Raw genomic sequence first — 21,841 nt, 5'->3', positions numbered from 1 at the left:
TTTCAGAAAAATACAAACTAATTCAAAGAAATGCTTTTATTTTGAAAGGGGTAAATGAAAAGCAAGTTAGATCGACCTAAATCTGGTTTGGATTGGCCAATTTGTCACAAATGATTCCACTTTCAAATTAAACAATAGAACAGGTTTGTGTCAGTCTCATGAGTCTTCAACTATGAGATGAAAGCGTGTGCAGTCTTAGCGGTTAGCGTTAGCWTTTATTTGTTTTTTCATCTGTTTTGTGATTTAGTGTTAGCAGAGCTAAAATTATTGTTTAGCAGATTAGTGGCTAGTGAAGKTAACTTTTTGGATAACTGTGCCAATCATTGTAAACATGATTTTATGTTTCTTTTTCTTTCTTGCAGAGGTTTCCATGAATCTTTGGATGTGACACCCATTGAGTTTCAGCGCCTGAAGAGTCTAAACCCTCCCAGAGCACCATGACTGTCAGCCCGTGTCTTTTCATTTCTCTTCTGCTGCTCCTCCACCCGGGAGTCTCTCATTTATCGGATGGCAGTTTTGATCATGAAGACATCAGCGGTAGCGTCCCAGGGAACTGCTCCAGCGAGGACAACTGCTCAGAGGGCGTGGTTCTGCCCATGTGGAACCCCCAGAACCCTGCCGTTGGCGACAAGGTTGCTCGTGCCATTGTATATTTCGCAGCGCTCGTGTACATGTTCCTGGGCATGTCCATCATTGCCGATCGTTTCATGTCTTCGATCGAGGTCATCACCTCTCAGGAAAAGGAGATCAGCATCAAGAAGCCAAACGGCGAAATCACGACAACCACCGTTCGCATCTGGAACGAGACCGTCTCCAATCTGACGCTAATGGCTCTGGGCTCATCAGCACCAGAGATCCTGCTGTCCGTCATCGAAGTGGTCGGCCATAACTTTGAAGCCGGAGCTCTGGGGCCCAGCACCATCGTGGGCAGTGCTGCGTTTAACATGTTCATRATCATTGCCATCTGCGTCTACGTGGTGCCAGAGAACGAGACACGCAAGATCAAACACCTAAGGGTGTTCTTCGTCACTGCAGCCTGGAGCATCTTCGCCTACATCTGGCTGTACCTCATCCTGTCCGTGTTCTCCCCCGGAGAGGTGGAGGTTTGGGAGGCGGTCCTGACGTTCCTGTTCTTCCCCCTCTGRGTGCTACAAGCCTGGATCGCAGACCGCCGCCTGCTRTTCTACAAGTACGTTCGCAGGCGCTACCGTGCCGACAAAACCCGTGGCATCATCATCGAGTCCGAGGGAGATGCCATGTTCACAAAAATGGACTTAGAGATGGACGGGCAGGGCTCAAACTCTCACGGCCATAACAAGGAGGCTCTGGACGGGATGCTGGAGGGGGTGGAGGAAGGTGGAGGGACGAGCGCTGAGCAAGATCAGGAAGAGGAGGCCCGTCGAGAGATGGCACGCACGTTGAAGGAGCTAAAGCAGAGGCATCCAGAGAAAGARATGGAGCAGCTGATTGAGATGGCCAACTACCAAGTGCTGGTCCAACAACAGAAGAGCCGGGCCTTCTATCGGATCCAGGCCACMCGCATGATGATCGGAGCCGGGAACATTCTGAAGAAGCATGCTGCCGACCAAGCCAGGAAGGTGGTCAGCTGCCARGAGGCCAGTGGACAGGAAGAAGACCCCCACACCATCTACCTGCAGTTTGAGTCCTCTCACTATCAGTGCTTTGAAAACTGCGGTTCCTTAAAGCTCTCTGTMAGCCGGCATGGAGGCGAGGCTGGCTGCACTGTGAAGGTGAAATGAGTCATCACAGTGCTATAAGCTGTTTCTAACTGGTTAATGTATAAAATATCYACCAAGTTTGTTTTTCTTTGCCATYCAGGTGGACTACCGGACAGAGGACGGGACTGCCACCGCGGGCTCCGACTATGAGTTCGCTGAGGGCACTTTGGTCTTCAAYCCCGGCGAGACGACGAAAGAGTTCACCGTGGGCGTCATCGACGACGACATCTTCGAAGAGGARGAGCACTTCTACGTACGCCTCAGCAACCCACGTATTGTCCACCGGGCCGAGGTCTCTGTCCTGGAYCCCAACTCCATCACCTCCAGCCACAGCACGGTGGGCCTCTCCTCCCACGTCCCACCGAAGGCCGCGCTGGGCAACGCCCCCGTTGCCACCGTCACCATCTACGACGACGACCARGCCGGCATCTTCACMTTCGAGAGCAAGTCCACGCGGGTCAGCGAGAGCGTCGGGAACATGCAGGTGAAGGTGCACCGGACGTCCGGGGCGAGGGGGAAGGTGGCGGTGCCGTACCACTCCGTCGAGGGCACCGCCAAAGCCGGYGAGGACTACGAAGAAGTTTCTGGGAAGCTGGAGTTCCAGAATGACGAGACCATGTGAGAACCACTTCCTCTTTTTTTGGTTTTAAACGCTGTCTTGTTGTTGCTCATCTTAGCTTGATCAAATATCACAACCCACACATCGGTTATGCTAAACAGTGCAGCTAGATTACTGTACYTTATCTATTCTAGTAATGGATGAAAGGTCTATTTTTATGAGTCACGGATACGTTCGCTAGGAGAAGTTTGGATCTTTCGGGTGGGGGATGAGGTGGGAGGATAAGAGGATGTAATTGTGCAGCAGATAATGACACATTGTGGCTGATGTAGAAGAAGAAGCAGAGGAACCTATCTATGAATAAAGAGTTAAAACCTTGGTATTTTAAACTTAATTGTGATGCTGCAGGATGGATGTTTCTGCAGGAATCAAAAGGAAGTGCAATTTGAGCAACAAAGAGTGTATGTGGTGGTGGTGGGGTGATCAGACGGTGGGGTGATCAGACGGGCGACTTTGCGCCGCAACGAGGAAGGGATGAGGGCTGAGKGGCTCCTGAGAACAGGTGTGTGAGATGAAGCCTGTGTGATTATTTCAACAAAACGATATGTGGATGCTGCAGCAGAGAGGCAGATGAAAAAAGATCAACGGAGGAAGAGCGCTCAACAAGAGTGAGCGAAAGCTAAAAATGGGATGTGTTCCAGCTTTTCTCTCGTTCCCAGCGTGGCAGGCAGGGTTGGCTGAATGATGTCTACATGAGCCGTGTTTGCTTTATGACAATACGAGTTGTTTTTCTCTCTCTCTCTCTCTTTCTTTCTCACTTAAAAGAACAAACAGAATGACCTCAAATATGTCAGGTTCATCGCAGAATGATTTGCAGCTCCACAAAAGGACAGAAGAATACCGAGTAAAATGTGCGAGCCGAGTCTCTGAGTGAGCGAGGAGAATTTCATGTGTAGGTGTGCTGAGTGGGCCGGCTGAGTGGGAGTGAAAGCAGGTGAATACATGGTGTCAAAGAGAAAACAGAACTCCCTGCTTCTCTGTTCTGCCTCACAGTGGAGGAGAGATTTGAAGAGATACAGCTGTGTGTTTAGCAGTTTGCTTGTTCACATGCATCTTTGATGATGTTTTCACCTCTGTCTATATGAGTGAGAGAGAGAGAGAGAGAGATGGTAGCTCAGTGGTCAGTGTAATCTTGAGGCTGCCGGTTTGAGCCCAGGTTGTGTCAGACAGTGTTGAGTTAGTGGCYAGAGGGAAGGAACTGAAAGACCAACTGTGTGCTAGGTCAGTCTGTTAGCAAAATATCTCTTTACCACAACATGAGTTTTATTGAAACCAGACTTTTAGCTAGGMTTTTGGAAGAGGGCCGCTAAACCCTAAGCCAGTGGACAAATGCAAGAGATCWGTGATTTCAGTGAGATTAGCCTGGTTAAATAAATGTAACTAAATAAAACMAATCAAAGTTTTAAAATTGCTACTCACCTCCGATATCCACGCCTGGCACAGTTTTTACTTTATGTCGAGTCAAACTCAAGGCACTTAAGCCTAGACTTTGTACAAGTGTCTTAAAGTAAGTGAATTCTGCTTTAAAGCCAGCATTGACCGTAAACTACATCTCCCATWATGCATGTCGATTATGTWTGGGAGTTTCCTATCAGAAAATGTGAGGGTTTACAATCCAAGACGTTCRACAACTCAATATAGTATTTCATTAGGTGGAGGTGCACAGCCAGTAAAACCTGCTGTGCTGCATTMTCARTGGTTACWTTTGCTGCGGCCCAGTTGTACTAGGAAGTGTAAATTTCCCATTTACAAGTCATAACTTTAAACTGGAATGCCCCAATTCAGAATTCAAGATGGCATCTGCTCATTACGACTCYGCAATGAMTGAAACTCTTACTTTTAACAGTYTTTCTGTATTATTTAWATCACATTTAGTCYGTCATAYACGTGGTACTTTTCAGTGTTTATAAAAYGACATCATGTTYAAACGCTGTTTCTATGCAGGAAARACCACATAGAGCTCAGTTATTGATTATTAGTCATGCTCGGCCGTATGAGAAATGTGTCGTTTCGTGTTTTGTTGAAGTTAAACACAAAGCATTGAGYTTAATTACAACTGATCCTTTGAGGGAACCATAATGTGGCCCTTGGTCAGAATGAGTTTGCCACCCCTGCTTTATGTCAAGCGGATTCAATATGGCCGCCCAGCTTATTATCATAGTCAAACACATAAATGATTATAACTCTGGCAAATTTTAGAGATCTTAGGCTAAAATATGGTAGGTTTGTAGCTAAGGGTATATCTCTTTACATCATTTTAGTACTAAAGTTTGCTTAACATTTTTTTTGTAAGGAGTCAGCCTCGTCTGTCTGCTACCAAAATATCTCATGAACCACTGGATGGATTTAAATAAAGTTATCAATAATTCATGATGGCTACCACAACTTACTGACATAAAAAACACACAAATTGCTAAAACTCAATTAATTTTACAGTTATCGAGCTAAAATTTGACACGAATAAAGCCATCTCCAACACCTCCTGCAACAGCAACACATTTTGACAAACTGTTCAAATCTGTCTTTTAGCAAAAATATCCCATTAATCACTGGAATAAATTTAACTTATCATAACAACTGATTACTTTTGGTTAACTCAAAACAAGATGGCTGCCACCGCACCACACCTATTTAACATTAGCAAACACAAAAATGACTGTACAAATAATTTTAAATTGTGACGAGGTAGTAGCTTGAAAATTAGACGATTCCGGAACTTTGTTTTATTTGAAAGATTTGCTCAAAATGGCTAAAAGTTTCTCTTTTCTCAATATAAAATAATTTTAGTTTCATACACCAGATGAAGGGTGGCAGATGATGCAAACTGCGAGGCCTGTAATGATATTTGCCTTGTTATTATTTACACACCAGACTGTGTGTTTATGATTAAGGGCAAACTGGTGCTGAATCCACTTTAAAACAACATCAAGCAGAATGTCACTCCAAAGGAGAATTAAAAAAGAGCTTCTTTAGCATCTGGAGCAATTAAAGGGAGTGAAAAGGGGTTAAAGAAGTCCCCAAAGTTCTGAGCACACTGCAGACAGCTACGAGGCTGCAGATAATGAGTCCGGGATGTGTAACAATGTGAGATGAGAGGCAGACAGCTTGTATCAGCATTCAGAAGGAGCTAAAACCCTGAACTGCAGATCTCAGATCCTGCTCCCAGATTGTAGCGAACTCAGAGCGACATGAACTTTCCATCAGAGTCATCATGCAGCAAAACGAGCGAGGACCAGAAAGAGCAGGATCCACCAGAGATGCACAACCAGAAACTGATGAAAGGACGCAATATGCAGATGTAAGGGAAAACACCAACACTGTGCTCAGCTTCTCCTGCGCCCCTTAGATTAAAAGGCYAGTCAAGGACTTAAAGGGGGAGTGCAGCGGCGCTTTGATCATCAGTGGAAATGTTTGACTCAGATCTTGAATCCCCAGTGGGCTAGTCTAGTGTAGTCACAGCAGTGCTCTTATCTTTAGACTTCAGTTTTTTTAGGGTAAATAATTTTGAAATTCCATCTGAATGAAACTGCGTACTCTCTCCATGAGACACCTGAGGCTGTTTAATAAGGGTGCTTCYATGCTGAAGCACCCTTATTATGATCCGTCCATTATTCTTCTATTGTTGACACAAATGTTGATTTGATATTCTTCTTGCAGTTTTGAAAGAAACTCATAAAGATGCAGCTTGATTGTGAATTGCACGTTATGGCTTATAGTAGCAGTACGATGTCAGAAAATGTCAAAGCTTTCCACAGAAGCAATGGGGTTTTGATAAAATAAAAAAAACAAGTTCTGCTTGGAGCTCTGGAGCTCAAACATACAGAACAAATATCATTCAGAATTTAAACAGGTCACCGAAAGTTTGACTTTCATAAAATATAAATTATATTTTGAGTTCTCTAATGCTTTTTACACAACCATAGTCCCACAATCTTTACTCTTCTTCTACAGCTAATAGTAATGTTGGCATTTTAGTCTTTCACCCAGACATCTCACTGGTTCTGCACTGTGTTTGACCTCAAACCCCCTGAAATTGCAAAGTGCTTGATTTCAGAGTCTCGTTGGTTTCCATTGTATCTGAGCTTACAGTTTATTTTTCAGAATTGAAAGGACCTTCCTAACATGCATTATACCCTACAGTAAAAAAAGAAACACATAAATGTCCACAGACACTTCTGCCTTTCCTACTTTTTGTGCTAAATTTACACAGTAATACCTGCATATCGGCTWTAAACTACTGCTGCACATGTGTCAAACTCTAGGCCCACAGGCCAAATCTGGCCCTCTTTAGCAATTCATCTGGCCCCAAAGAAGATGCACCCAGTTTCAATGAAGTTGGGACGTTGTGTAAAATATAAATAGAAACAAAACATGATGATTTACAAATCCTTTTTAACCTTTATTCAATTGAAAACACTATAGTTCAAACAGATAAACTTTATTGTTTTTTGCAAATTCATCTTATTTTGAATTTGATGCCTGCAACACATTTTAAAAAGTTGGGGCAGGGGCATGTTTACATCTGTGTTACATCACCTTTCTTTTTAACAACTAGGAAGTGTTTGGGTGGAATTATTTCCCATTCTTGCTTGATGAACCACTTCAGATCTTATTCAATGGGAGACAGGTTTAGTCTGCAGACAGTCCAGTCTAGTACCTGCACTCTTTTACTATGAAGCCACACAGTAGGAACACGTGCAGAATGTGGCTTGGCATTGTCTTGCTGAATTAAGCAGGACGACCCTGAAAAAGTTGTGGCTTTGATTACAGCATATGTTGCTCCAAAACCTGGATGTAGCTTTCAACATTAATAATGTCTTCACTGATGTGCAAGTTACACATGCCGTGGACACTAATGCACCACCATACCATCAGAGAGGCTGCTGTTCACACTTTATGCTGATAATCTGGACAGTCCTTTTACTCTCTGTCCTGGAGAAAACAACGTCCATGATTTCCAAAAACAATTACCGGTAGAAATGTGGACTCGTCGGACCACAGGACACTTTTTTCACTTTGAGTCAGTCCATCTCAGATGAGCTCAGATCACAATCAAGTAACTATGTTACTTTCACTTGTTATGAAAACTTTGTTTACTGTATATAAAAATAAATGTGACTTTGCATCATTTTCTCTCAAAACACCTTGAAATTGGCCTGTCTTTTTAAAAACCTCCTACCATTTCAGACACTCCCACTTCAGGACGTCTTCACAACAATGCYTRGGGGGAGGGCTGCTCTGTGGGGCAGAGTTCGGCTGCAGACTGASCTCCAGGGAGGAGCTTTGTTCAAATAGGCGGTGCTTTAGGTGAAAAATAAGTTGAAATGTTTCAGTYATCTTTGATTGGTAACGCTCTCTTTTACAGTACCCTTATTACCATGTATTTACAAGGTAATAAAAATGGTAATTAAATTAATTACTACCTTATTACCATGTAATCACATGGTAATTACGGTACAAAACAAAAACTACTGTTAGTAAAACTACCTTTATTGGGTAACTACAATAAAATTACTATTCAATAGTAACTTAACACTATATTTATAACCAAAATATTGCAACTAAATTTTGGGGTTAGTGGTTAATTGCACTAAAATATAACTTTAAAACTGTCCAAATTACCTACTACTTATTTAGGTGTTACATTGTGAATTGTAATACATTACCATGTAAGTGTTACATTTCAGCAGACATTAATTACATAGTAAAATTGTACCCTAATTACCACATAATTACATGGTAATAAGGTAGTAATTAAATTTTATCACTTTTTTATTACCTTGTAATTACATGGTAATATAAAGGTACCGTAAAACAAAGTGTTACCCTTTGATTTTGGTGAGAAATAACACCGATCCAACTCCTGATGATGAACTTGCAGATGTGGGATCACTGACTCGAGTAAAATTCACATCTTTTTCTGTGTTTTCTTCTTATTTCAAAATCAAATGATTGGATTCCTGGTGAGGATTTTCTTTTAAAAAATGCATCACTGTGAAATGATTGAAAACGTTGCTCTTTTTTAAGCTTGGCCTTTTTTCTCTATCTGTTGAGTCTTGTTTGTTTTAATGTTCTAAACTACACATAAAATATAAGTTTGAAAATATGATTTGTATTTCTGTAAGCATAATTTATTATATGACATTAACAGCCAATATTTTTATTGGTACAAGATTTCTCCATGTCTACTTGTGTGAGTTTAACTTCTCTGTTCTTGTTGTTGAAGTTTGTTGTTTTTCAGCCGATTGTATCAAACTCTTAGATGTTTTTCCTTATTTTGATGCGTGATTGAGACTAATTCTCCATTAATGTGTTTATTTGAGTTTTTCGTCGTCATCAGTTGGAAGAAATGTTGGTGAAACACTGTCATCACAGCACTATCATCATAAAACATTTCAGTTTGGTTGGTTTTGTGTCTCCGAGCAGATAAACTCTCCACACTTCTAAATGTGAGCTGGTGAACCTTGCTGCTGCCAAAGTTCATGTTTGAAGCAGAGCTGGCTTTTCTTACCCGAGTGTTTCCCCCGAGCGATCGGGACAAAGAGCTGACACTCAGCAGCGGGCCTCCGGGCTCCTCCGTATGTGTGTGTGTGTGTGTTAGTTACAGCATCTCTGCCTTTTGTGTGTCTTTGTGCACATTTGCCTCTTCCCTGTCAATATCTGAGCGCAGAGGAGGAAGCCAAATGTTTAAGCTTTTGACTCGGAGCCAGGAGGAGAAGGTTTTAAATCTCTGAATAATAATTTACCATCTAAATTCGGCGCCACAGCAAATAGATGAGGATGTACAGACACAAACATCTAAATCAAAATAAACAGGCCGACACAGAAAGCCATTTTGCGTTCTGTGTTTATGGATTAGAGGAAGAATCTGCAGTGACACTTTGAAGCCTGATCGCACCACGGGCTCGCATCTGTTTCTGTTTGAACCTCCGAATGCACGGCAACGTACACCCGTCACAGCTGAAGTGGGGAACGGAAGCAATTACACGAGTTATGATGAAAGAGACTGGAGGGAATCATTCCTGGAGAGAAGAATTTATTCCCCGATACTTTTTATTTCTCCCTCCTAATGTCTCCYTGATCAATAACGCCCTGAACTTTCCGAGGAACACGAGATGCTAAAAGAGGAGCAGGAGAGTCCGAGTTAAGCTTCACAGCAGCTGCTTGCAGCTCACAAATCATCCGTTTCTTCTGGTCCAATTAAGGGTGACAGAAAGCTTTGCTCCATTAAAGCAGCACTAATGRGAAGGAGCTTCTCTTCTAGTTTATGCATAAAGTCTAATTTTATTCTTGATATAATTACTCCGCTTTTAAAAACCACAGCCAGAGACATAAATATAAAATGTTTTGCACAAACTCTTTGAAGCATTGCTGGGTGCAATTGATTTTCCTCGGCAGAAATTTTGTTTAATAAAAACAACAAATAAAACTCCAGCTCTTTTTTTGTTTTTTTCTATTTTAGGGGTTTACATCTCAGGACATGATGAAAACAAAATGATTCCATCATGTTCTGGAGTGGGGATCCCAGCCAGTTCACCCCAAGGTTAGACTGTACAATGCTCCAACGAACTGCACATTGGGTTCATTTTAAATGGACCAGAGTTCGTTTCCCCCATCGGTCCTGACCTTTTARGCAGGTGTGAATACACTCATGTGAAACCTGGTTTTAAGAGCATCTCAGTCTGCTTCCAAATTAACTCCAGTGCAGTTCTCGTCTGTAAAGTACTTTTACACACACTCTAAGAAACGAAATATTGAATTTACAGAACCAAACCATTATTTATTTTTGCTTTATTTTTAATCAACTAGGCTTGTGACATAACTTGGTTCMGTAAATTCAACATTTCATTTTTTAGAGGGCACAAACAACTCCATTCACGACGAGTTTGGTCATATTTAAATTTGTAACAACTACAAGTATCTAGGAGTTAAATTTTAAAGATAGAAGTAAATGTATAATTTTCAGGTGTTGAATGTGACAGAATAAAAGTAAACATTAAAGAAATTAATTACCTTAAGTACTGTAACAAAGTAAATGTATTTAGTTAACCTCTGGTGATGGAGTGTTAAAATGGTAGATATTTATAATTCTCATCCAACCACAATTAAATTCACTCCATCCAGGAGGAACCATGTGGAAAGTTGTTTTTTAACAGTGTCTAATTAGAATGAATATGAACTGAAATGAAAAAAGAGTAACAAGGCCATTTTTATAATGTTATGTGGAATAAAAAGTCATTTGAAAAAATGATTACTCCAGTAAAGTATAAATGACTAAAATTTCTAGATTAAATTAGATTTCTTATAACTTTATTGATCCTTTGGTAAAGTTCCTTCGGGGAGATTAAAGAACTTACAAGTTCTATTCTACTTGACTAAAATAAAGTATTTTGTACTTCACTAATTGACATCTCTGAAAGTTTCATCTGACTCAGGGGTCTGCAACCTTTACAATCAAATGAGCCATTTCTGCTCCTTGTCTCACTAATAAAACGRGTCCAGAGCCACAAAACAAGCCACAACTGTGATTATCAACTGGTGGTCCGCGGGCCTTTGCAAGGCCTTTTCAGGAACCTTCAAGGTCAGTGGAGGTGACATTATAAAACTAAAAAATATTGATATTATTATAATATTATTTATTATTATACACATCAGGACAAATAAAAAGACCATATTCATGTAAACAAGAAAAATACTGTATATTGTTTATACCAAATTTCATAAAAACTAGTACAACTGAACTATTCAGACATTTTATTTTCTAATTCTTATTATTATGTAGTCTTTAAATTCTTTCAAGGTAATTCTGATGGATTTGAGAAAAATAAGTTGTATTATTTAAGTAAACAACAGGCTAGCATGAGCTAACAGGTTTTGCTTTAAGTAAAAAAAAAACTTTAAAAAAAATCATTATTCTGTTATGATTGGTCACATATTTAAAGAGCCACTGCAGAGGGACCAAAGAGCCTCATGTGGCCCCAGAGCCACAGGTTGCAGACCCCTSATCTGACTGAAGCACGAGACACCTGGAGCCTGACCTTTGGACAGATGAGACCGAAGCAGAGATGTTTACCCACAATGCACAGCATCGTGTTGTTCGGAGCAAAGCAGACATCAGCACAAACAGCTCATACTAAGTGTCAGGTGGAGGGGTGATGGGTTTGTTTTGCAGCCAGAGGACCTGGACCCCCTGCAGTTCCAGAGTCGGTCATTAAACCAGAGTGAAATGTGACGAGGTCTGTCCAACAACTGAAATCCTTTTATTATGATGTGGAAAAAAAAACTTAACATGAGTTGGTGAATGTTCTTATTTCTAGATTTCTTTTCTCACCAGTGGGCTTGAATCAATCCTCTATGAATGACAGGGAAATCTTTTCTCAAGATGATTTGTGGCGATCCACTAATTTTTAATCTCACTTCAACATTGGCTCCAAATCTCACTTTTATTAAGCCATGTCTTACTGAGATATGTAAATGTTTTTTTTTTTCTGAATTTGTCATCTTTACCCAGCTGTCACAGTTTTTTACTTTAAGTATTTGTCAGATTGTCTGGGTTCACCTCTGTCTGTAAAACGATGGCATTTTATTTTGGTCTGAGCTGAATATCTGTTCAGCCGTGTCGTGTAGGTTTTAATTTGTTTTACTTTTCTATGCTCCCTAACTTCTCCTTTTGCATTAGGCGTGAGTTATGTGCGTTTCACACTTTTCGCACGCTCTTATGCCTCACATCCACTTTCTCATGCAGTGAAAAACAAATTCAACATTTATGATGTGGTGGCAGGAGAGAGGAAAAAAGAAAAAAAAGTAGACTGGCACAGCTTTAGATGTTCTGTCCGATGAGGTGTGAACGTCAGGATCCACAGTTTTTATCAAACTTATTAAAGATCATCTTAAAGGAGGAAAGCTTTTTGAATCTTTTTATCTTAGAGGATTTAGTTTGTGTGGTTCCAGAAAGAATCAACCGACTGAAGCATGGAAAGAGATCATTTTTCTGTTGCATCTTTCAGATCGGCCTCACTGTGTAACTGGCACGAATATCTGAACTATTGATTCGTGTTCAGACATACTTTTTAATGTTTTTTTTTAATCTTTCCAACAAAAATTAATATAAAAAGTGAAAAAGATCAAATATTTTTATACAATATTTAAAAAAAACAGTTTTACTTTAAAAGTTGAGTTCTGCTTTCAGTTTTATGTTGTTGATTTTTATTTTGACATGAAAGTGAATCATTATTTAATAAATAGGTTGTATCAGATGTTCTCAAAATGAGGTCCCAGGACCCCCAGGGGTCCACGAGCTGTGGKTTGGGGGTCCTCAAAAAATGGCAGTATTTTGTTAGTTTTGTCATATCATTTTTAAAAAGTGCAAATACATATGGGGAACAATGCACCAGTAAAAAAGCAACCAAAAATACTTTTATTTCCACGGCACTTAACAGCTAAAATAGCAGTAAATAATTTTTCAGTCAGCATMAGGTTTATGTGGAGGTCCCTGGATGTTTCTCTCCTGTAAGAGGTCCCCAGACACAAAAAAGTTTGAGAACCCCTGGGTTAAATTATTTGAAGGGAGGTTCTGTGGAAATGGCATGAACAATTAATATCTTACCTGCTGTGGATAGCTCTTTGAACTCTGACCAGAAGAAYGGYCCGCCACAGCCAAGCGCACACCKCCAACCAACCACCCGGCTCATTACACAATGACTTTAAAAACACATTTCTTGTACTTCAAACAAGGTMMCTCTATTTCTTGRAGGCCTACAGCCCCTCTGACAGGATRAAATCAAATATACAGCATGATGAAAACTGTTTTAACATTTTAAAATAAARAAAAATCACAAACAAAATTTTCTTTCAACTCGAAAGATGTAATTTGCGTTTTGTTCAACAGCTTCTCATTTTTCCAGCAGGTCAGARTGTCCAGTCAGTGGTAACATCTTAGCTTCAATCTGACATTTATTGATTCATATAGYAAACTGTAAACACATCAACACTGAACAGAAACCAACCCTGAAAAGTGCTAAAAATTCCCATTTGACCTTCATGCACTTTAACACCACCTCCACTTCACAATGATGGACCTAAAACTGACTGTTCCTGGCTTCACTCTGTTTTTCTTAAAAGAAACTAAAATCTTGAGTATTCCTGCAACAAAAGAAATGTAACAGTTTGTAGAGTTTACATTTTATATAAAGCTTTGATGGTGCTTCAACAGGAAGAGGCAGGCCTATAAATTTCTCCCAGTTTTGTTGTTCACAAGCTGTTCAGTGACAATAAATTTAAAAAAAAAATCCTGATAGTTCAAACGTTCAGTGTTTCCTGTAAGAAACAAGATAATATTCAGTTATCTCTGATAAATGCAGACTGTTTTTTAAATAGATCTAAAGAAAATTATCAAAATCTACAAACAAAATAACTTCTATTCATAAAGCAAAAGTGCCACACAGCATTTTTGAAGAAGAAGGGGAAAGCCAATAAGAAACACTGTGTTCAAACAGCAAAACAAATCGATTAAACTATTGATTATTTGACTCCGATGATCTTGCCTTTTTACTCACATGCTGTGAAACATTAACAACAAAAAAGCGCAAAAAATACTGAAAACAGACTGAGCTTACTTGGCTCAGGATGAAACACCAAATATTCTCAGTTCCTCGTGTCACATCACCTAAAAATTAACTAGTTTTCATCTAAAATTGTGGAAAACAATCCTATCTAAAACAACATAACTCCTTCAGAGCCTGACTCGAAGAAAAACAAGAGTAAAGTGAGCCAGAGCTTGAAATAAAAAGCAGCAGGCAGCGTTTTGTCTTTGGTTTAGTCCGAGCTTCAGGCTCAGCTAACAAGGTGGAAAACCTTGAAATATTTCAACTCCACCAACCTTACCAAGTACATTAGACAGAGAGGTGGATATGAAATGAAACTAAATGTGTATGAAGAGCATCTTAGTCTATTGCAATGATTATAAATTGTGAGCACAGTGCTGSTCCCATTAGTGTTTGTTTATGCTGGAAAACACTCATCCAGTAATGGCTTCAACTACTCTGCTTCCTGAACACTAACCACAAGCAGACCCTCATAGATGGTGTTAAAAAGATATGGAACGAGCACAGACATTAAGCATGGAGGAATCGATTTATCATAAAGTGGGACAGATTTGTGGCCAGATTAATGGTGCATGTTGGAATAGAAGCTTTTTGTTTTTGTTTTTGGAGTAGAGATTCCAGTGAGAAGAAACTCGTGCTGTGGTGTGTCCATCAGCAGGGAGGGGTTTCCCAGGAGCTCTGCACCTTCAGTCTCTGGACTGTGGAAGGTGTGTGAAAACAAACCTCCTGCTGCCACATGAACAAGCTGGGCTCTAAAGGCCCCCCATCAACAGCAACACTGGTGTTTCTCTCAACATTGACAAAATTGCTCCTTTGYCCATGTTGCTGCCATACACACACATTCGTTTGTTCCTCCATCCTCTTGTTTATGGTGCAGTATGAGGGCCAAAATTGAGACTATTGTGCAACCAGTGGTTGCTTTATCTCATAGCAGGAGGCTATGTCTATTCCTAAGCCAGGTATTGATCTGATTGATGACAGGTCGGCACTGGTAACTGAGAAGTAGACTAATAATTTGCATTGGCATTGGAGAGGCTAGTGACTAGCATGGATAAGCTGGCATTAGCATAGGAGAGGCTAGTTCCAAATAGTTATCCTAGTTTAGGTGTTAGTCTACTCGTTTAATGCTGAGCCTGTAATCTAGCTGACCTCAGTCATTGAGCCTCTGTGAGAGACATCGCAGAGCTTCATAAGAACTCAAATACTGTATTTGCATTGAGGMTCTGTGATGGTCGGTGCAGAGTATGGCAATCCTCATTTGGTGTTGTCTGTCTTGGGCAACCAGAACCTTTTGGYACATGTTTGAGCCCTCATTAAATTCATCGGTTCATAGATCAGTCCTCTGTAACATYAGACCAGCAGGCCTCCTGCACACCCACAACGTGACCTCTATCAAACTCTTATCAAGTGCTAGTAGTTCTGTCTAATGTGTCTGCTGACCTTCACTCACTGATTTGACTGACTGTCAGACTCCAGCTACTGCAAGACTATAACTCTACCTGRGATGTCACCATTTATACCCTCAGGTGCTTGTTCTGGACCTGCCAGCTTCTTGCAAAATAAATTATTTACAAACCCATCGACTGTCTGCATGTAAATCGAACTGTTCCCTCTGGATGTTTAGAATGTGAAACTATTTTAATCTCTTCAGTTGGCCAATTAAAAAAAACTCATTTTTAGCAGCAACCTAACCTGAAAGTGACCACGGCACACAGTTTGAGTGTTTCTGTGGAATGAGATTGCTTCCACAAGCCAACAGTCCACTTTGTGTTTTCTGCAGAGCAAAAATCATTAAAATGAGATGATGCTCTTGTTTCTGATCATAAACATGATGGCTGTTTGGCTGCCAGTGCATCGGTTCACTGTGATTTGCATTTACAGCACAACTAAAGTAGAGTCTCGCAGCGGGAAACAGGCAGCTGGGCCGTCGAGCAGCAGTAATTATGACTTTCCTCTTATCTCAGTCACGTACGGTTCAGCTGGTATTAAAGAGCAATACTTCTGTGTTTATTAAAGGTGCAACATTTATAGCGGGTGTCAGAAACCTTTGCTTTCATTAAGAATCCCTTCCACAACAACAACAGGAGGCACAGCTATGCTCTTGTATTATTTGTCTGCTTCTCGTCGCAGCAGCTTTAAGTGGCCCCACTGCAGCCACTCTGGAGCCGCTGCAGACTGAATGTAACACTCAAGGATGCTTCGGTAATGTAGATAAATGCAGACGCGCTGGTTTTGATTCATGGCACTTGAGCCAAATAGTGGTGTCAAGTTTACTAATGAGAGTTTTACTCACCATTGTGATTCTCCCTGCTGGCTTCATGGGTTGTCAGTGTTTCCTGAAGGCTGGAGGCCYCAGTGTGACGGCGCAGCAGAGGGCAGGGCTGTCTGACGGACGAATGGGGGGAAATATTCTCCGAGGTGGAAGGCAGAGGCATTAAATCACCAACGCTCAGACCTGAGGGCAGTTTGGAGTTGAACGTCTCCGTGACTTACTGAATGTCTTTGGGCCYCAGGAGGAAGGTGAAGCGTTCTCACCGAACTGGCCGAGGGTGACTTTAAGTTATTCCAGTTAAACGATTTAAACGTAGGGCTTTTTTCCAACCTTTAACAAACTCTGTGCAGATTTATTATTGCTTCTAACAGAAGCTGGGCAGTCTGCGGTGTGGAGCAGAACTCGGTCCTCAGAGTTCAGACAATACATTGTGACAGATGCAAACACTCAGCGCTGTGTTATCTCACCGTGACTTCTCAGAATCTCTCCCAGCAATGAGGTGGCCGGCCACCAGGGARGAGCGAGGCAGAGTGAAACGTGATGTGCAGTAAGTAGGGGGTTTACTGTTCCGATCAAATCCTACAGGATCRCTAACCACGATAGTACAACGCTCCTGAAAAATGACTCTGTGACTGATGATGCTACATCGCCTGACAAAAAGAAATGACAGCATCTTGACACTGAAGGACTTCAACTCCTGATTTAGTTTGAAAATAAAGAAAGAGAAAAATAACTAGATCAGTTGCCTGTGGTGGTTTCATTAAAATGTGTCCTGTGGTTCATCGGATATTCAGCTAACAGACACATGAACACACACATGCAGACCCTCTTGGGGACAGGCAATAAAAAGAAAACCCACTCAAATTAAATCAAATTAAAAATCTGAATAAAGACAAATTTATAAGGCAAAAAGAGTAATTTTACCTCCTGCTTTAGCTTAAAATAATTATGTAGTTATTGGATTCAGATTATTGACAGAAAACTTGACCTGAACTAGAAAACAGTTGGTTGTCCCTGAAATTTAAATGCAAACAAAATGGAAAATGTTGTAAAGAGAAAACATGTTAACTGTCAGATAAATGAGAGATGTGCCTCTAACAGGAAATAGTATGTAAAAAGGAGAAAAAACATGTAATGAAGCTGTAAGAAAGTGATTTTACATCAAATATGAATCAATTTTATGCGCTGAGCAGCAAGAAGAGTTAAAAAGTTCCAGTGGGTTTGAAAAACAACCAGATATTTGTATGAAAGTGTTTGTTTTAGAGATAAATTGCCATTTTGATGCAGACATCCTGGGTCTTTAGTTTGGTACAGATTCAATGAAACGTATAAAGATGATTGTGTGGATAAAAGCAGCTGATTTTCACAGGCGTTAATGAGGAAACGGAGCTAAATGCCAGCAGAGCAGTCGTTACCTCGACAGTAAAACTCGGAGAGAAATGAACATTTTGGACACGTTTCACCAGGAGGTTTGAGGATGAAGTTGTCAGGATGTTAGACTAACATGGTGAGAAACTATCTGCAAAATACGGTTGATCAGCTTTGAATTACGATCAAATCATTTTTCACTTTTGCATTTGACAATTTTTTAAAGCATTGTAAACTTTGTGACTCCAGTTTTCATCACTTTCATGTATTTATCTATAAATGACCTCTCCCTTCATGTCTGTTTGTGGTTTATTGAAATAATCAAAATGAAACTGTGAACTTGTGACCACATAGTTTAGATAATTGAACAGAAAGACACTTTTCCTGAAAAGTTGCGTTTTTGTTGAAGCAATGTTTCTGCCTGGCAGCAACAATTTGTTGGAGACAAAACAACTGACAAAAACAATAAGTAAGATTTTCACATCAAAACCAACAATTGATGGTTTCTGTTGAGATAAAAGGTGGTCAAAGCTGCAGAAAGGACCAGTTTGACACGGTTTGGACTGAGTAAAAGGAAATATTTGAATGTATTGTTTCAGCAGAGGGCGGCATGTTGGTAGAGCTGATGCCTCTCAGCAAGAAGGTTGCTAGATCAAATCCCGGCCCGGGGACCTTTCTGGGTGGAGTTTGCATGTGTGTGTTTCTTCAAATGTGTGTTCTTAACTGCAGTGCCATTCTGCGTTGCATCTTTGATATTGTGTGTGAATGACAATAAAGCAGATTCTGATTCTGATGTTCTCTCCGTGCATGCGTGGGTTTTCTCCGGGTACTCCAGCTTCCTCCCACACAACAAAAACACGACTGTTAGCTTAACTGGTAACTCTGAATTGGTTGTTTGTCTATATGTGGTCCTGTGATGGACTTGAGACATGTCCAGAGTGTACCCCCCACCACCACCACCACACACACACTGTGACTGCTGGATTGGGGCACCAGTGACCCACATGGATCTATTGACTGTACTTAAAAATAAGTGAACTATAAGCAGAAGTTGATTTTTTTAATAAACTCTGACGACACATAAATATGACCACCTATGACCAACAGACAGACTTTAGGAAATATTTCAGTGCAATTCACAAATTTTGCAAAGTGACAGTTTATTTGAGCCTTAATTTCTACTCTGCTTTTCAGCCTGCCTGTCTTATTAAGAGTCCTGTCTGCAGTTGAGAAACAGAGAAGTGTAGCTGCCATGGTGACTGTGATGCAAGCGCACCACTGATGAAGAAAAGCAGCTGAAAGAGTCTCTGGTTTCTGTAAAATCTGTGGCTTTCCTGATGCCTCAGGACCTCCTGTAACGTCTTTAACATCGTGCACGTCTTCACAGCCGGTGTCTTTCTGATAACTGGTCATCATCGGAGCACCGTGCCGCCCGCTGGTTTCAGTCAAGCTGAAAATGAACCCAGAACAAATCCTCACAAATAAAGTTCGACGTTTGAGAAACTGACTCCTCGCTGAGAAAAGTATGAAGTTTCTCAAAGTTACACCTTGGTGAAGTTAGAGACGGTTTAGATCAGGGGTTCTCAAACTTTTGGGGTCTTTAAAGGTGAATACTGCAGGGACGCCCTCTTAAACCCCATGCTGCTTTAAAAATATTTTCATATTTAAATTTCATTTTAACCCCCAAAAGCCATGGGAATATTATTTTTATTTTTACTAGTGCAAAACCAAATTAACAGTTTAAGAGGGCTCAGTTTTCTCTTTCAATTCACCAAAATCCCATCGTTGAATAGAAAGGTTATACTTTATTTAAAAAAAGTTGTCTATGTCCTGTGCCACACTTATTTCTAATTAATTTGATTCAATGTATTTTCCATGTGTAAACAGAATAATGATCAAACAAAGTAAGAGTGCTACAATATTTCTGCTGAYGCTCCCAGAAATACAGGAAAATCTACTTTTCTACAACTTCCTCAACAAATGTTGCATCCTGGTCAGTTTGGAATTGTTCACGTTTTCATTTGAAGCCATATTTGTCTGAAACAAACAGATGTGAGCATCGGATTCTGTCACCAGCTGATATTTAAATGACCACTTCTTCAGCTCAGTGTCTCACATGAACCCACTCCTCTGATCGATTCTGACTGCCTTCAGTTGACTGGAAGGTTTTCTTTTTCTTTTTTTATTTTGTGCTGTAATCTGCCAAACCTAGTCTTTAGCTGTTTTATTTATTTCCGAGCTACAACCTTCACGTTTTTATTTTAAGCCCCAAAGAGGAAGCTTCAAAGCAAACTAACCCTGCACACACTCTTTTGTTCCCTCATGCGAGGACTCCAGGCGTTAACAGCAATTCACTTTGGTCCCACTGGCATGACTCTCCCTGACATTAAACAGCAAATGACGTATCATTGGTTGTTTTAAAATAAAACTCTGCTCTCCTGCAAAGCGAACGCTCTCGCTGCGCGTTGTCAGACCCTGAGTGTATATGTGTAGACAGAAATAGACAACCACCCACATATCATTAGGGAGATGGAGGGAGAGAGGAGGAGAGACGGACTGTGACAGTGGWGGAGAAGGAAGGAAATATGGTGGTCACAGATTCCCACTGCAGCCCCTGTGGTTTCTTCAGCTCTCAGATGAAAGAGATGCATTTTAACAGTTTGCTTTCACCTGCGTGGACTCCCTGATAAGCACCTCCTAATTTCCACCGAGGATTGGATGATAATTTAGTTCAGTATCTGAAGTGTGTGGGAGGGTGTAGGCTTTCTGCTACACTTCTGCTTTAATGGACTTAATGATGTAGAAGGAGTCCGCCCTCTTGTGGAGCTCAGGAAAAAAATATAAATATATGCAGTATATGAGTTCTGCATTACAGGGCATTGTTATTTCATGAGACTCTTGAGCTTTCCTCCTCTTATCTAACAGATGTGTTTCATGATTCACTGTGTAGGCACACAATCTGTTGCTTACACTAATTTATATGACTGTCCTGACAAAGAAATAGAACAAACTCAGAAAACATTTTTGTCTCTTTTTTTGGTTAATTTGAGTAGATTTTATACAAAATATGTGTGCGTTTTATAGCCAAACAGGCAGCTGTCTAATCTAAATTAAAAGCTCATCTTTGTTTCAACTCYTCTGCTTTCAGGAAGGTGCTAAATGTGAAGATCATTGATGATGAAGAGTACGAGAAGAACAAGACGTTCACAATTGTGTTGGAGGAGCCCATTCTGTTGGAGGTGGGACAGAGACACGGTGAGCTGAAGACCCCTCATACAACAGGATGCTTTACCTTTACATCGTTTCATTATATTTTATTTAAAATCCTGTGTGCCAGTTTTATCCATCCTTGCACATTTTCATCCATCCACTTTCTACATTGGTTTGATTTTGTTGAGGGTCGCAGGGAGCAGGGTCCCTCRTTTTAACGGGAGAGAGGTGACATGCTATGGACAGGTCCCAAGTCCATCACATGWCTTGTAGAGACAGATAATTATTCACACTCACCCACAAACTATTTAGAGATATTTACGTGCAGCAGTGTAGAACTGTCATGCTGTATCTGGTTTTAACAACAAAACTGTCTCGTAAAAACGTTAACCGTCTCATTAAAATGCATTAAGGGAATGACATCACTTTCACAAACGTTTCCTTGCCCTGAATGCTAACTTACTTTGTCATTTTTCAGTCTAGAAATATGTTCTGCTTGTAGATTTCTTTGTAAAACGACATGAAGTGGCTCAGTCTCCATTTTCTCCATCATGCTTTATAAGGCAATRAAACATTCGTGAAAGTGATAAAACCATAACTTAAGATGATTATTTTGTTTTCACTACATAGTATTTTGTTCTTAAGTGATAGTTTTGTCATTGTGCTTTTTGGAAATGGACCTAAATGAAAGGGTGTATGATGAGAAGAGCAGGGGGGCTAAAAAGAAGCCTTGAGGTACCCCAAAATAATAAAGAGTCAAAGCTGAAAAGAGGTTTTGTTTAATGAGGAGAAAAACTCCTGCTTGACAAGCATGGCTGGAACCGTTAAATAATTGGACGTGTATTATTAGCAAACAAATCTATGATAACTAAATATATTTTATAAAGTCTGTAACCACTTTTGACGTTTGCACCTAAACCATCAAGCACTATATGATTGGTTGTTTTGTAATTCAGAAGGCATTTGGACAAGAAGAAATCGAGTCAGACCAACAGATTTCATTGTGAATTAGGCAACAGCTCTCCTTAAC

The 21,841-nt window shown here is 40.4% G+C and overlaps 1 protein-coding gene across 2 annotated transcripts in view; it reads left to right on the top strand.

Moving 5' to 3' along the window:
- slc8a4a (solute carrier family 8 member 4a) overlaps positions 1-21,841 on the top strand; it is a 38,937-nt gene that overhangs the window by 4,314 nt on the left and 12,782 nt on the right. For both annotated transcript variants that reach the window (XM_014016441.1, XM_014016440.1), the window contains exons 3-5: positions 363-1,751; positions 1,840-2,357; positions 20,750-20,856. In XM_014016441.1, coding sequence (XP_013871895.1) covers positions 438-1,751; positions 1,840-2,357; positions 20,750-20,856 — 1,939 coding nt within the window. In that variant the 5' untranslated portion in view covers positions 363-437. The remainder of the gene's footprint in view (positions 1-362; positions 1,752-1,839; positions 2,358-20,749; positions 20,857-21,841) is intronic.

The sequence above is a fragment of the Austrofundulus limnaeus genome, unplaced genomic scaffold (genome assembly GCF_001266775.1).
Source record: "Austrofundulus limnaeus strain Quisiro unplaced genomic scaffold, Austrofundulus_limnaeus-1.0 Scaffold145, whole genome shotgun sequence".
Taxonomy (NCBI): Eukaryota; Metazoa; Chordata; class Actinopteri; order Cyprinodontiformes; family Rivulidae; genus Austrofundulus; species Austrofundulus limnaeus.
This window is presented reverse-complemented; position numbering and strand designations above follow the sequence as displayed.